This window comes from Cyprinus carpio, chromosome A14 (assembly GCF_018340385.1).
Source record: "Cyprinus carpio isolate SPL01 chromosome A14, ASM1834038v1, whole genome shotgun sequence".
Classification (NCBI taxonomy): domain Eukaryota; kingdom Metazoa; phylum Chordata; class Actinopteri; order Cypriniformes; family Cyprinidae; genus Cyprinus; species Cyprinus carpio.
In genome coordinates, this window is record NC_056585.1 from 13,622,667 (window position 1) to 13,637,373 (window position 14,707).

General features: G+C 34.8%; 1 protein-coding gene across 1 annotated transcript; it reads left to right on the top strand.

Moving 5' to 3' along the window:
• Window positions 1-406: 406 nt before the first annotated feature.
• On the top strand, window positions 407-14,459 carry tbc1d2 (TBC1 domain family, member 2). Its single transcript, XM_042769922.1, has 14 exons — window positions 407-512; window positions 3,380-3,811; window positions 5,101-5,248; window positions 6,906-7,029; window positions 8,356-8,465; window positions 8,553-8,734; window positions 8,821-9,204; window positions 9,621-9,731; window positions 10,001-10,173; window positions 10,736-11,236; window positions 12,044-12,164; window positions 12,356-12,541; window positions 12,761-12,882; window positions 14,052-14,459. Exons 2-14 carry the CDS (start codon window positions 3,380-3,382, stop codon window positions 14,251-14,253), a joined length of 2,796 nt encoding a protein of 931 aa, XP_042625856.1. The 5' UTR covers window positions 407-512; the 3' UTR covers window positions 14,254-14,459.
• The last annotated feature ends 248 nt before the right edge of the window (window positions 14,460-14,707 follow it).

The following is a 14,707-nucleotide window of genomic DNA, read 5'->3' on the forward strand; positions in this document are numbered from 1 at the left end:
TGTGTTCCAAAGACGTACGAAGCTTTTACAGGTTTGGAATTTCATTTTGGGGAGTAGTATCCCTTTAAGAACAAAGCATTCAGACCGGTTTTACAAACAGGTTTAAGTGATTCATTGAAAAGGTCTGACCCAAATGTACAATGATCTTCATGTACAAAAAAACACGACTGTATTTAGTGTTCAAATGTCCAGTCTCCCATATGTAATTTAAATAAGTTAAAACAAAATAGTTTTTACTATTGAAACAGTTAACAAGTTTCTGAAATTCGACAAATACTTGGTATGCACACTATTTGAAATGAGCAGTCATTCAAAACAGTGTGAGAAGGCGATGACATTCATGACACTTCTCCCTAAAGGCAACCCTATGTTTCATATTCCTGATGAGAGAAATTTGAGTCATGAAGGAAGTGCAGGTGTGTGCGAGCTGTTTAGATGATGTGTAAATGCCATGAGACGAGCCCTGGACACACACATGGAGTAAAAAACCTTTGAGCTTTTCAACAGAGAAGGTATGGGATTATTATCAACTACTGTGCTGTAAACAGCGTGTCTTATTTCAGTTTATTTATCACAGCAAGCCAAACAGTGAATAATGTGCGCGTGTAACTCTGTGTTGACTGACATGACTTACGATACAGAGAAGAGCTGACTGTTTCATAATGACTTTAACATGCATTATATTATATAATGCTTGAAAGTCCATTAATGTGCATTAAATAATTTAAAATGTCATGCAACTTTATTGAAACTGTATTTTTCTATTTGAATAAATACGGTTTTCTACTTGATACAAAGCATAAGATAATGTTCGTTTGTTAATTAATTATTAAAAAAATATATATATATTTTAAATAATTTCCTGGAGTTGTACATAAAAGCTTGTGATATGTAATTGTGAAATATTCCTATGTGAAAACTGAAATGAGGTAATAACTGTACATCTTGTGCAATGTTTCGTCTTTTTCTTTATAATTTTTTTTTTTTTTGGAATAATATAGGGAAAGATGCGCACCAGGACAAGTTCATCTCCCCACCTTATTTTCTGATCCCTTGACTATAGCTGAATATCAACATTTTTAATATTTAGTCAGTCAAAAATTTTTTAAGGTTAATTACTCTAATTTTGTGTGTCTGGAAAACAATGATCTGTGACACTGTATTATGTTAAATATATATATATAAAAAAAATGTGTCTATTTGGTAATGAGGGATTTGTGAGCATATTAATGTTTTTAGAGTTGAGGAGAAAAAAATATTTTTTTTATTTTAAAGTAAAAAGATTTTGTAATTTGTGGGGCTATTAAGGGCTGTCATGATTATGAAATTTGGCTGACGATTAATTGTCTAAAAATAGTCATGGGTATTTGGTAATTATGCCGATTATCACGATTAATTGTCTGTTTTTTATGGCTTTCATTATATAATTGTGATTAATTTAAGGGTTCAGTAAATAATTATGATGTTATCTTTTAATCTTTTTTAATTATTTTGCAGTGTAAGATTACATCGAGTATTCCAAATTCTAAAAATCAGTCAATACCGATCCAACACCAGTGCTATTTTTTTTTTCTACATCATTACATTAATACTGTGTTTGTGGAACTAATGGTGACTCTTTTTTAAACCCTTTGTTAAACACAATCCATTGAATACTCACTTCCTCATTACAGAGAAAAAACACACTAGAAGCAAAATAAACAATAAAAACAATAAAATAAAAATAGCTGACTTTATAAATTATAAGCAAAAACAATACCTTGAAAAAAAAATCATTGGTGCACATTATACAATTTAAACATGTTTATTCTGTTAACTATTTGTATTCTTACAAAATACATTCATGAAAATAAGATAGAAGTTATGAGAAAAATAAAAGCTTTTAATAATCTTTATGTGTGCAAAAACTTTGATAATGTGAAATGTCTTTGATAATGTGAAAATGCACATCCAGGGTGCAGAATGGTGCATTTGAAGCAACACAAGTCACAGCGCACAATCTATGAGTGGCTGCACTCCACACGTTACAAACAAAGAGAAGAGAAGTGAGAGAGCATTGAACTCTAGCAAGATGTCATTTTATGTGAATCCCCAGACCTTTATCTATACATCAAGAATTATAATGGGAATAAGTTGTATAATCTTGGAGAGTTTTACCGTGCTGACTGTCATAACTGAACGTGACGTGCTGTTTGAATGCTGAGCGGAGAATGACTGACAGCTGCAGCAGAAGGAAGATCAATTTCTGTAAACTTAAATTTAACAATGTAAATACAATTCTGTCCCTCACATTAAGATATGGAATGGCTTCAGATGATATATACAATACAAGCCATGAAAAGCAAACTGGTGCTCTTCTGTTTCTTTTGGTGTATGACTCCCCCTTGTGCCGTATAAAAAAAATCGTGGTTAGTTCAAATAGCCTAATTGTGATTAGACGGTTATTTAATTATTGCGACAAGCCTATTATTCAGTGAAAGTGAAAGTCGTGACATTTGTCAAGTATGGTAACCCATACTCGAAATTGGTGCTCTGCATTTAACCCATCCAAGTGCACACACACACAGCAGTGAGAAGTGAACACACCGTGAACACACACCCGGAGCAGTGGGCAGCTATCCAGCACCCGGGGAGCAACTGGGGGTTCAGTGCCTTGCTCAATGGCACTTCAGCCATGGGTATTGAGGGTGGAAGAGAGCGCTGTTCATTCACTCCCTCCCACCCACAACTCCTGCCGGCCCGAGACTCGGACCTGCGACCTTCTGGTTACAAGTCCAAATCTCTAACCATTAGGCCACAGGTGACCTGTGCATTAGACCTGCTGACCTGTGCTAATATGCATTAGATGCATATTTCAGACATTTTTGGACATTTGTATATGAAAATGGTATATAGAATAAATGTACTGTTCAGATTAATCTTTTTTAGATTAAGTATTCACTTATTTGGCTAAAGCCTACTGTCATAAAAATTTAAATAGAGCAGATGATTTACTGTTGTACATTAATGACAATTTTAAAAGAAAATTATTAATAAGAATGAATGAGTAGTTTGATAAGATGGATGTATTTGAATAATGTTATATTTAGTTTTTTGTGACAACTAAATTATCAAATGTTTATATTTATATTCTTCATAACACTGGTGCATCATAGTAAATTTATAAGTAAATTAGTTATAATTTAAAAAGAAATGCACATTATCTTGCTTCATGATCATACCCTAATATTGATGGTTTTTAACATTTAGATTTAGTGTATTATATACATATTTTTTACTGAAGCTCTAAATTGACATATACTCGTGATGCTGATAGACATCATTTGATTACTTGAACTTTTTGCCTGATTTTATTTGTTCTCTTTGTTGAGATAACCAGATGGAGAGTGAGGGAAGCTCCAGCACTCCACCTCCAGTGAATGTGCACGTATCTCCTGCAGATGAGTGTGTCAGCTCTGAGGAGACCCAACAACAGAGTTTGGGTCGGTCAGATGGGGATCAGGATAAGAATAGCATCCAGATGCATACTGCTCTTCCTGACGGGACCTCTGCCACCCTCAGAGGGACACACACTCCTTCCAGCACTAAACTATGTGGCTACCTCAACAAGCAGGGTGGACCTCTCAAAGTCTGGAAGTCCCGCTGGTTTGTCTATGAGGAGAAGAGCTGTCAGCTGTTTTACTACCGCATGGCACAGGATATCAATCCTCTGGGTAAGGTGGATCTGTTTTGTGCCACGTTCAGTTACCCGCTGCAGGGAGAGGAGGGAACCTTTCATGTACAGACACCAGAGCGCACTGTCATTCTCAAGGTAATGTTATCACATGGTTTGAAATAACAGATTTTAATCATTTATGAATCGTGAAGCAACTAAGGGCGAAGAGCTGCATGGAAGAGGTTAGTACAGTAGTTGTGACAAAATCACTGAGATGAACATGGCAACTATACATGTTTTTTTATATGAAGAAACTTAAATGTATTTCAGTGCTGTTATTGTTAACTAAAAATATTAAAAATCATTTATTTAACTGAAATAAAGGTGAAATAAAATACATTTTAAACATTAGATAAAACTTAGAAATGCTTAGAAAATTAGAAATGCTGCCTTTGTTAAATACTGAAATAATAACAAATACGTTTAACCTACAGCTGAAAATAAATTAAAATTAAATATAAAACTGTAGTACCTTATTAAAAACTAATAAAATTACAAAAAAACTATTAAAAATGACGAAAGCGTGTAACAATTACTTTAAAACGGCTTAAACAAATTGTCACATTATTTCCAAGAATTTTAAGCACATTTGTCCCTAAATTTTATTATCAGAATGTGTTTTTGCATTTAACTTTGTAGTTTTTTGTAATCGTCATTATCCTGAAAGGTGATTCTCATTAAAAACTATTTTTAATTCTGTTGCTTAAATGATCATACTCTACATTGAAGACAATACATCAAATACTGTCATAATGTATAAACACTTAACGATTTATTTATTTATTCCACCACAGTTATGATAAATGGAAGGAATATGTGCTTCACTGCTTCCTTGTGAAAATAATGAATAATGCCAGTGTGACTTTGTGTTGAATATGAAATAGTTTTAGGATAATGACCTGGGAAAAAAAAAAAAACAAGTAAAAACAAGTTTTATGTTTTTTTTATTATTATTATTATTTATGACAATTCCTGATATAAGATTAGAGATTCTAAAAGTCATTTGCTTTTCAAAAACAAGCTTCTAGCATATAAATGGTGGAGGAATATAAAACCTTATTCTTTCTCTTTCTTTCTCGTCTCCAAAAGCTTGCTGTTATCAGTGGGGTCAGACATCCTTTAAAATGGAACAGTGATCACATGACTGCACTTTATATTACACACACAACATTAGGTTGGAGAGAAAAGGCTGCTGGCTGTCCACATTTCAGTAAAGTGTAAAGTTCTGATCAGTGGTCAATATGGATTTTTCTTAAAATATGGTGACCCTCGAGTCTCTCCCACATAGGCATTAGGGTTCAGTATGGAGGAATAACAGGCAAGCATCTTGAGGAAGACAACAGTACTTTCCTCTCAACAGTCTTCAAACATGATTTTGTTTTTAGGCAGCTAACAGGGATGCCCAAATGTACTGGTTGCAGCAGCTGCAGTTGAAACGCACGTTGTACAGGGAGCAGGATGCTGAACATCTGTCCATACCCAGACCAGACAACCGAAAATTGGAAAGCACCCCATCAGCAAACAACTGCCGTGGTAAGAACCTAACAACATAGTGTTATGAAACCTGACATTCCTCACATGAAAGCTGAAAGGCATTTACTGCATTATGGAAATTACAATGTTTATGAAATATGATCTGTGGGAGAATGCACTTAATTTTTCAAAGTAAAGTTCAGTTGTTTGGCCAGTCATGTGATACTAAGTTAATAGAAAGTAAAAGATCAACAGGCCCAGTCAGATCTTGAGGATTATTCCAAAATGCTTTAAATCTGTGCCCCAAAATAATGTTTTAACTGAGTGTTTTTATTGCCAGAGGAATTACTTCACCTTCAAACTATTAAGATAAAACTTGCATTTAAAAAATAGAAATGTTGCCTTGTTAAAATTATTAAAACTAAAAATACATATTAGTGTAATATAATAGTATATAAATAATACTAAAATAACACTGGTTTGCAGCAAAAGTGGCACATGTTTGTCTCAAATAGTTTTTGAGGCCAAAAGAACTCTATAATTAATTGTAAAATGACATTAAAAAAAAGGTCAAATAGAAATTCTGGTCACTTAAAAAATGGTATATGGTTGATGAAGTCTGAAATGTAATTTAAACTCATTTTTGAGGCACCCAAAATATTCGTCAATTACGGTGGAAATGTGGCAGCAGTACTTTGATACTAATTGCTTTCTAGTGTATATCTACTATATGCAGATAACTTAACTTAATTAGTTAATTGCAAGTTGCTCCCTGTCTCTTGTAATATACAATGCATAAATGCATAATTTCCAGGAATCCAAGTCGGGTTGGGCTTCTCGTGCTTAAAGCACATTCATTACTTGGATTCACAGACACGCCCTTCCAACCACAAGCTCTGGTATCCAGGCATTAAGAAACAGCTCTTGGATAAGAGTCAAATGCAGAAAATGAGGAAGTGAATGTCTGAGCAGCTGAATCTGTAGAAAATATGGATGATTGCACCACTAGACTAATATAAGCTAAAAAGATCTCAGCGACAGTATGGATATTTGTTTGTTTTACTCAGTGCTAGCTCGTGGTTAACATATGGGTCATTTAAACAGCACTTGGGATTATTAGGAATTGCAGGCATGCTGAGGCATGTACCTCACCCTGTGATAAATAACATTGTGTGGTTCTGTCATTAGAAAAGAGATAGGTAGAGCAAGACAGAGAAGAATACAAAAATAACATTGTACTACTGGAATAAGTCTTATTTTTCCCAGATGATTTCTCAGTGTCTACGGAAGAGTCCATGCATTATTATTTTTTCTGTCTTATTCTACCATTCAGAAGTTTTGGGTCAGTAAGATTATTTTTCTTTTTGAAGAAATTAAGAAATGAATAATTTTCATTTGCAAGGATGCAATAAATTTATCAAAAATTACTACACTGATTCTATTTCAAATAAATGTGCTTTATATTCATCCATTTATATTAATCAAACAATCTTGAAAAAAAATGATCACAGTCTTCACAAAGAAATAACTGTTTTCAACATTGATGATAATAAGAAATGTTTCTTGAGCAGCACATTTGCATATTAGAATGATTTTAAAAGGATCATGTGAGACTGAAGACTAGAGTAATGATGCTGAAAAGCATCTTGTTATTCTGGCCTATCGGATGTTTTTAACACAGTGGGTTTCAACATACTTTCTGCCTTGTCTTACACAGCTGACTTCTTGCCCATGGTGAAGACGCCTTCTGGCCTGGTAGGTGAAGAAGCTGCCAGTCTGCCTGCACCAGGATTAAACAGCCCTCTCAATATGTCAATCAAACATCCACTAATTGAGCTACAGTGAGCAAATACCTTCCACTTCTTAATAATAGACTTCACTGTGCTTCTAGGCATTAATAAAGCCTTTGATTTATTATTATTATTATTATTATTTTGTGTTTGTCTATCTTCTGACTTGTGCCTGTCCACAACTTTATACCGGAGCTCTTTTGACAATGTCTTGCCCCCCATAGTTGATTGTTTGCTTCAGTTGCACTACCAAGGACTAAAAAATACTCCAGAAAAGCTCTTTTCATGATGAGCTGATCAAAATGAGCACATATGATCACAGCTGAAAGTCAAATGGCTTTCTGTGCCATAGTGAAGGTGATTCTTTTTCTATACCCACTGTAAAGCTTGACATATGAAAATAGTCAATTTTTTTTTAGTGGAACATTTCATTGAATCTTTAGATGAAATCTTTTAAAATATAAATATCAACTGTCAATCTATATCTCTCAACCTTACTGATATTTCTTAGTAAGATGGTATTTAAATGCTTAGTTTTGTGGACAAAGCTCTGTAGTGCAATGCAGTTCAGTACAATGATGATTGAGAGATGAATGTTAATAAATGTTCATCAAAAACCTGTACCATATTTGATGCTCACATTTTAGCATTATTCTTCTAAAAAGTGATATATGGATAATCAAGTAAACCAGAGTTGCTTCAGTTGTTCTTATGCTTACTTTTATAAAAATCAGTATAGATTTCATAGCAAAAAGAAGTCGAGATGTGAGTCGGACTCGCAATCCAAGGTTGTGAGTTCGAGTCTCGGGCCGGCAGGATTGTAGGGGGGGGAGTGAATGTACAGCGCTTTTTCCACCTTGATACAAGAAGACATCAATCAGCTCCGTGACACTGAAATGGGTTAATGTAGTAGGGTCCCCATTGGTGTATGTCAAACTTTCAGCAAAAAACAGAAAGAATGTAGTATTATACTAGAAGACATCAATCAGGTGACAGAAAGAATGTAGTAGATTGTTTACAACAGGTTTGGCAGCAAAGTTTGATCGTGTTAATAATTTAGAGGCCTTAAAAATCAGATATGATCCAGTAGGCGTTATAGGCTTAAGTGATTAGACTTTCACCTGATGGCAAGTATGGTCAATAATTAGATTCCCAATTAAACCCTACAGACTTAAATTAGAGGGACCGTGCCATGTCTAGAGACTACAGTGGCCTCTGTTAATTTAAGCCACTAAGCAACCATCCAGAACACCCTAGCAAACATCCACGACACGCTTAACATCATTTGACAAGTTTTGCATTTGGCCTTTTTCTTCCAAAAATGAAGTTGTTATTGTGAGTCATTTCTTCGGTGATTTCTCTGTGTTTGATTTACAGGAACACAATGCACAGTTTCCGTAACCGGCACTCGCAGGAAATCAGACAAAGTGTTTTCCATATTGGCGACCCAACTGACATCCAAAAAACAGCCTCATCTACGACATCCAGTAAGAACCACAACTTTCTCACTAGAAAAACAATAAACAATGGTTCCAAATTTAAGTGCTCATTGCCACTGTCCTCCTTAACTTTAGCGGTTTCCACACCCAGCTCTTTTCAAAACTCAGAATCCCCTGCTAATGCCAGGTCTGAGCATGATCTCGCCACCATTTCACCAATCAGAAAGAACAGCAAAGAAAAGTCCAAACCGCTGGAGCTCAAGGACACATCTGGACTTCAACATGAAAAACAGGCTGAAGAGGTCAATGCACAGAAGGTAAAGTGAGGTTGTTAATCACCACTGCAGCTTCTCATATACAGTAAGATTAATCAACTGAAACCTGTATATGAATGTGTTGTCAGGAGTTGGTGTCGCTGCTACATAAGGTGCTGGAAGCTGCTCAGCTGGAGAAACGCACCTGTGCTCAGTTTCTAGCCGCGGAGGGGGAGCAGGAGCACTTGGAGCTCCTCAGACACGGCGAGCGGCGTGCAGCCGAACTGCGAGACCATCTGGAGTCCCTGCAGCAAGAGAACGAGAACCTACGGAGGGATCTGAACCAGAGGGATGCCAATATCGCTGAACTCCAGGAGAGTGTCCAGCTCCTGATACAAAAGAATCAGGCCAAACAGGAAGTGATACTGAAGCTGTCTGAGAAGTTAGCAGTCTGTGGAGAAGACAAGCAGTACACCAGTGGGCTGCGGTCAGAGGCCTTAAAACAGCTAACAATCGAGAATGAGAATTTGAAAGTGAGAAAATAAAGGATTTTTACATAAAAATATTGTTTTACAATAAAATATAAATATACATGGATTCATTAAATTGATCAAAAGTGACAGTAAAAAAAAACATTTACAATTTAAAAATATATTTGTATTTACTAATCCGCAAAGAATCCTGAAAAAAAAATTCCTGCCATCACAGGAATAAATAAAACAGTTATTTTAAATTGTAATATCATATTTTTGATCCTATAAATGCAGCCTTGGTGATCATAAGAGATACATACATAAAATCTTCTTGATGGTAGTATATATAGCTAATAATTTAAATCTGCATTATTTATGAACAGTTTATCAACATTGTATGCTGATTCTGAAATGACTGTGCCAAGCATGATTACAACTTTACTCTAAGCCCAATCGTGATCATATCTCTATTTCAGGATGATTTGAAGGCATATAAAACTCAGAACCAGTACCTAAACTCTGAGATCTACCATCTGACAACACTTTGGAGAAAAAGTTCTGAACGGGAGCAAAGTCTGATAGTAAAGGTAAATTATTTTTCATTCAAGGTTTCTTTTTTTGCTACTGTCTTTACCCTTTGTACAGATTGACTAATCTAAACACTAAATGGCTCTTTATGAACTTAGAGATTTGAATTTTGAAAGTTAGAGTATGTTCACTTCCATATTAAAAGATCACAGGAAATTACATTTCTGTGATATAAATGCTTTAAAATTGGTCAGAGCCATTCGCAATGGTAATCTGATATAGTAAACATCAAGAAGTGCTTGAATATGGGATTTGGCATTTGTGCCAGTGTGCTGTTCTGGAGGCCAATAGCTGTCAGATGGAAAGCAGATACCTGGGAATCCTCCAGAAACTCCAGGAGAGTAAGGAATTGAACCCGGAGCAGAGGGAAGCAGTCAAGAAGGTGGTTAAGGATGCAGTTCGGGCAGACCTGAGCACTGCTATCAAACTAAACTCAATAAGGTAAACACAGTCCCATCAGTTTACCCCAATGGATGGCTAAAGTTCACTGTAGACATCTATGAGATTTATAAAAGAATGGCTTAGTTGTTGCTTAGATAAAACTCCTGCTAAAAAAGCATATAGAGCTTCAATGAAATAAAATTTATTAGCGAGCGTAGATTATGTCTGTTCACACACCAAGAATAACTGATGACAACTATTGACATCCACACAAATGCACAATATTGTTCTGTTTATTATTAGTATGTGCTGCGTTTTTTTTTTTTTTTTTTTTTTTTGTCTGCTACTTTAAATGCTTGAGCTCTTTGGATTCTGACTGGCTATAAGTGTTTTCATGCCTCATCAGCTGGAAAAAAAAATCCTTTTAAAAGCTTTTTCAACAATATAATTCGTCTGCTATTATTGTTGTGGTGTGGATTCTGCTATTCTTGTACATTTAGAACAAATTTTAAAAGTTATCATAACGGTTATTGTTCTTGGTGTGAATGAGCCTTAAATTATAAAACATTTTCACATATAAATGCTATTTATGTTGGAACTCACAGTTCTCGACATTCCACAGGGATTACGATGAATATGGATTTAAGATTGCAATGGACTACAAAGTCGAGGACCTGAAGCTGCTTGCTAAGATTCAGGCTCTGGAGATCCGATCCCAAAACCTGCTGAACCAGAAGGAATGCGATGGGCCATTGTTGGCTCGTTGCGCTCAGCTTCTGTTTGGACGCCCTGAAGGAGAACTCTCTTCATCCACAGAATTGAAGAATCTACTCCGGACGGGCTTACCGCGCGAGTACCGTGCGAGGGTTTGGCGTTTTATGATACAGTCTAGGAACAAGTCTCTAAAAGAGCGTCATCCTGACCGCTATCAGGAACTGTGCGAGAAGAGCAGAACCTCACCTCACCTGGTGCCCAGACAGATCCAGCTGGACCTGGATCGCACGCTGACCTCCAATCAGTACTTTTCCCCTCCTTCAAGCACCTTGATTCAGAAGCTGGAGAGAGTTCTGCAGGCGTTCTCATGGCAAAACCCCACCATCGGCTACATCCAGGGACTCAACAGGTAATTAACCATCACAGAAAAAAAAGAGAGAGAATTGGCTTTGATTAGAAGTGATTATAGAACTAATGTGAGTAGTACAAGTAGTGGCCTATCACAAGAGCTTTTTGGCTAAATAGGGCACTTTTTGTTTTAAAATATAATGGGCAATTGAGTGTAATGCGTGTAACAAAAATAAGAAGTGTCAAATTTTGCCAAAATGTTTGCCAAAGTCTCAGACTTTTGTACACTACTGGTATTTTTTTTTTTTTTTTTTTTTTTTGTAAGGTGCAAGTTTCTTATTTCGTATAATTGAAAAAATAAATAAATAAATATATATATATATATTATATTAATATAATATATTTATATTAAAAGTATAATTTGTCATATATATATTTATATTTCTTAAAATTGAAGTCTCATATAATTAAAAATATCATATATTAATATATTTATATTAAATGTATAATGAGGCAACATAAAAGACAAAATATTTCTTGCTAAATATGGCAAAATAATTTTACATTTAATGCATCATAATTGAATACACCCCTTACTGATTACCAAAGTGTAGCAATCATTACACAGAAAAGACATATTTTACTTTCAGTCTACATGCAAATCTGCCATGCTGAACACTGGCAACAAACTTCAATACCAATTTCAAGCTGACCATAACATGCAATGTACAGACATCTGGTGGTCATTTGTTGATGATGGACGGTACCTTACAGGCTAAATAGAATTAGGTGTAGCTTTACTGTAAGAGCCACAATATCTATATGCAAAAAGAAAGCTAAATAACACCAACGATGCCACTGTGTGCAGACTAGCGGCCATTGCTCTGCTGGTACTACAGGATGAGGAAGATGCCTTCTGGTGCTTGGTAGTGGTTGTGGACTATATCATGCCTCACAATTACTACACTAACGACCTGGTGGGCTGTCAGGTGAGAACTGCATTAGTCCTAAAAATTGCGGCTTATTTTCAGGTTCCGATATTATTTTCAATCCCAGATTTTCAGTGTGGTCTCAGACTTTTCTACACTACTGTTTTCAAATGTTTGGAAGCAAGTATTGAATACAAAAACAGTAATATTCTGAAATATTTTTCAATATTTTCTTCTTTTAATCTCTCCAGGCCGACCAGCGTGTGCTAAAGGACCTCATGTCTGAGAAGCTGCCTCGACTCACGGCTCATCTGGAAGCACTAAAAGTAGACGTGTCTCTCATCACTGTTGAATGGTTTCTGGTGTTGTTCGTTGAGAGTCTGCCTACACGCATACTGTTTAAAGTATGGGACGCCTTCCTGTATGAAGGCATAAAGGTACCATAAAGGGTTCTGGGAAATGTTGTATAGATCAATACACAATTTTTTTGTTTTTTAACCATTTTGTTTGTAATACGATTACCCTCATTTTGACCCTGGTCCAGTTGTGTAAAAAAAAAAAAAAAAATTCCCAACATTTTCACAAACATTACAAGCCTACAGACCAACTACGAGGAAGTAACAATGGACCAAATCCCTCATTCATCTGTTTCACAGGTCATATTCCGATATGCATTGGCTCTTTTCAAATACAAAGAGGAAATCATCTTAAAGATCAATGACAGTGTTGAGATGTACCAGTATCTCCGCATCTTCCCCAACACCATCGTAGATGGAAGGTAAGATGAAGGAGAGAAAAACCAAGAGAGAAAGTAGAGTAAGAAAAAAAAAGAAATATATATATATATATATATATATATATATATATATATATACACACATTAATATAGATACAGTATATATAGAGTAATGAACTAACATGCTTTTCTACAATATGGAATAGTAATATTAATCTGCATATGATGCATTCTTAAATTAGTATACAGTAAATGCATTCATGCCTTATACTCATGCAAATATTATTCATGGTTACTACTTTCAAGCAGTATAATGACTTTTAAACATAGGACATACCAACACATACATTTTTTTTTTTTTTTCAAGATTTTATTCTTTAAAGATATCAGCAAGTATTATAATGTATTGTTTATGTTAAAAACAAACAGTGTACAGTGTATTAAGCATCATGAATAGCTGTATAATACCTCTAGAACATATTTTACACACTTAAAAAGAGTAATAATTATTTACAAGCAAATTAGTGAAAAATATTAAATATTGATGAATAATTTTTTTATTGTAAATTAAATAGTATATATTAAATGTAAATGTATACCTATATATATTTTTTTTTTACATTTAATATATATATGATTAATTTTATATTTCATTTAAACAAAAAAAAAACATTTTTGACGTAAAAAATGAAAAACAAAAATATGCATTATATTTATATAAAATATATATAAAAATAAAAAGATGTGCTATATAATATAATATAAGAAATACTATATAAAATTGTATTTATATTACTTCATAAAAGTCCTACTAATTAAATCATTTCTCTCTGGAGCTCATGGTGTTGTAGACAGTGACTGTGGAGCTATTTCTGCCACAGTCAGACATCACCATATATTAATCATTGAGCCATAGTAAAACAAAGCAGCCTGCATCAGTCTGAGCAGCAGTCACACGGAATATGGGTCAGATGCCTCTGTGGTGTGGCTATTTTAAAATGTATGCTCCTGATACTGTGTGTGTGTGCACCTGCTCCCAGAGCATGGCATCGTTTCAAAAACACAAAGAAGAAAAGCTGGCTTGGGGAGAGTCTTTCCAAACCACAGGTTTCTGCAGGAAATAAACTTAGCAGCTAATTCATCGCTGGAGTTTCCTCAATATACATATATTATAAATATATATATAAATATATTATCTTTGTCGTTCACAGGAAGCTGACAAGCATTGCCTTCAACGATATGAACCCACTGCCCATGAAGCTGTTACAGAACCGGCGTGCCACACATCTGGAACGCCTCCATGCTGAGATTAAAGAGCTGGAGAACTTACGGAAAGCATACAAAGCTGAACACGTCCAGTGCAAAGAAAAAGAGCTGGACACCCTGGCTAGTGAAGATGAAGAGGAGGTTTAAGACATCAAACATAAGCTCTTGATCAATGTGACACTAAAGAAAAATAACTCATCATTTATTTGGCATGTTGAGGCCCTATTTATTTGGACCGATATGTTCAAAAGTTTGGGGTCAGTAATATTTTTGTTTATCAATTAATTTGAAATAAATGAATATTTCAATTCTGCAAGGCCACATTAAATCGATCAAAAGTGATAGTAAAGGTTTATCAAAGTTTCCACAAAAATATTAAGCACCAAATTTGCTTATAACATTGATAATAAGAAAAGCTTCTTGAGCTGCAAATCAGTAAAATAGAATGATTTCTGAAGGATCATATGACACTAAAGAGTGGAGTAATTATTCTATTTAATTTAGTCTTGCCAACACAGCAATAAATTATATTTTAAAATATATTAAAACAGAAAATGTGCATTTTGCATTGTAATTTTATTTCACAATATTGCTGTTTTAC

What these genes read in the sequence shown, in the direction of transcription:
- tbc1d2 (XM_042769922.1), top strand. Translation starts at nt 3,380, where the DNA reads ATGGAGAGTGAGGGAAGCTCCAGCACTCCACCTCCAGTGAATGTGCAC. An exon ending in AGCCTCATCTACGACATCCA is followed by an intron (nt 8,466 to 8,552) that starts GTAAGAACCACA and finishes CCTTAACTTTAG; the next exon opens with CGGTTTCCACACCCAGCTCT. An exon ending in AACACCATCGTAGATGGAAG is followed by an intron (nt 12,883 to 14,051) that starts GTAAGATGAAGG and finishes TGTCGTTCACAG; the next exon opens with GAAGCTGACAAGCATTGCCT.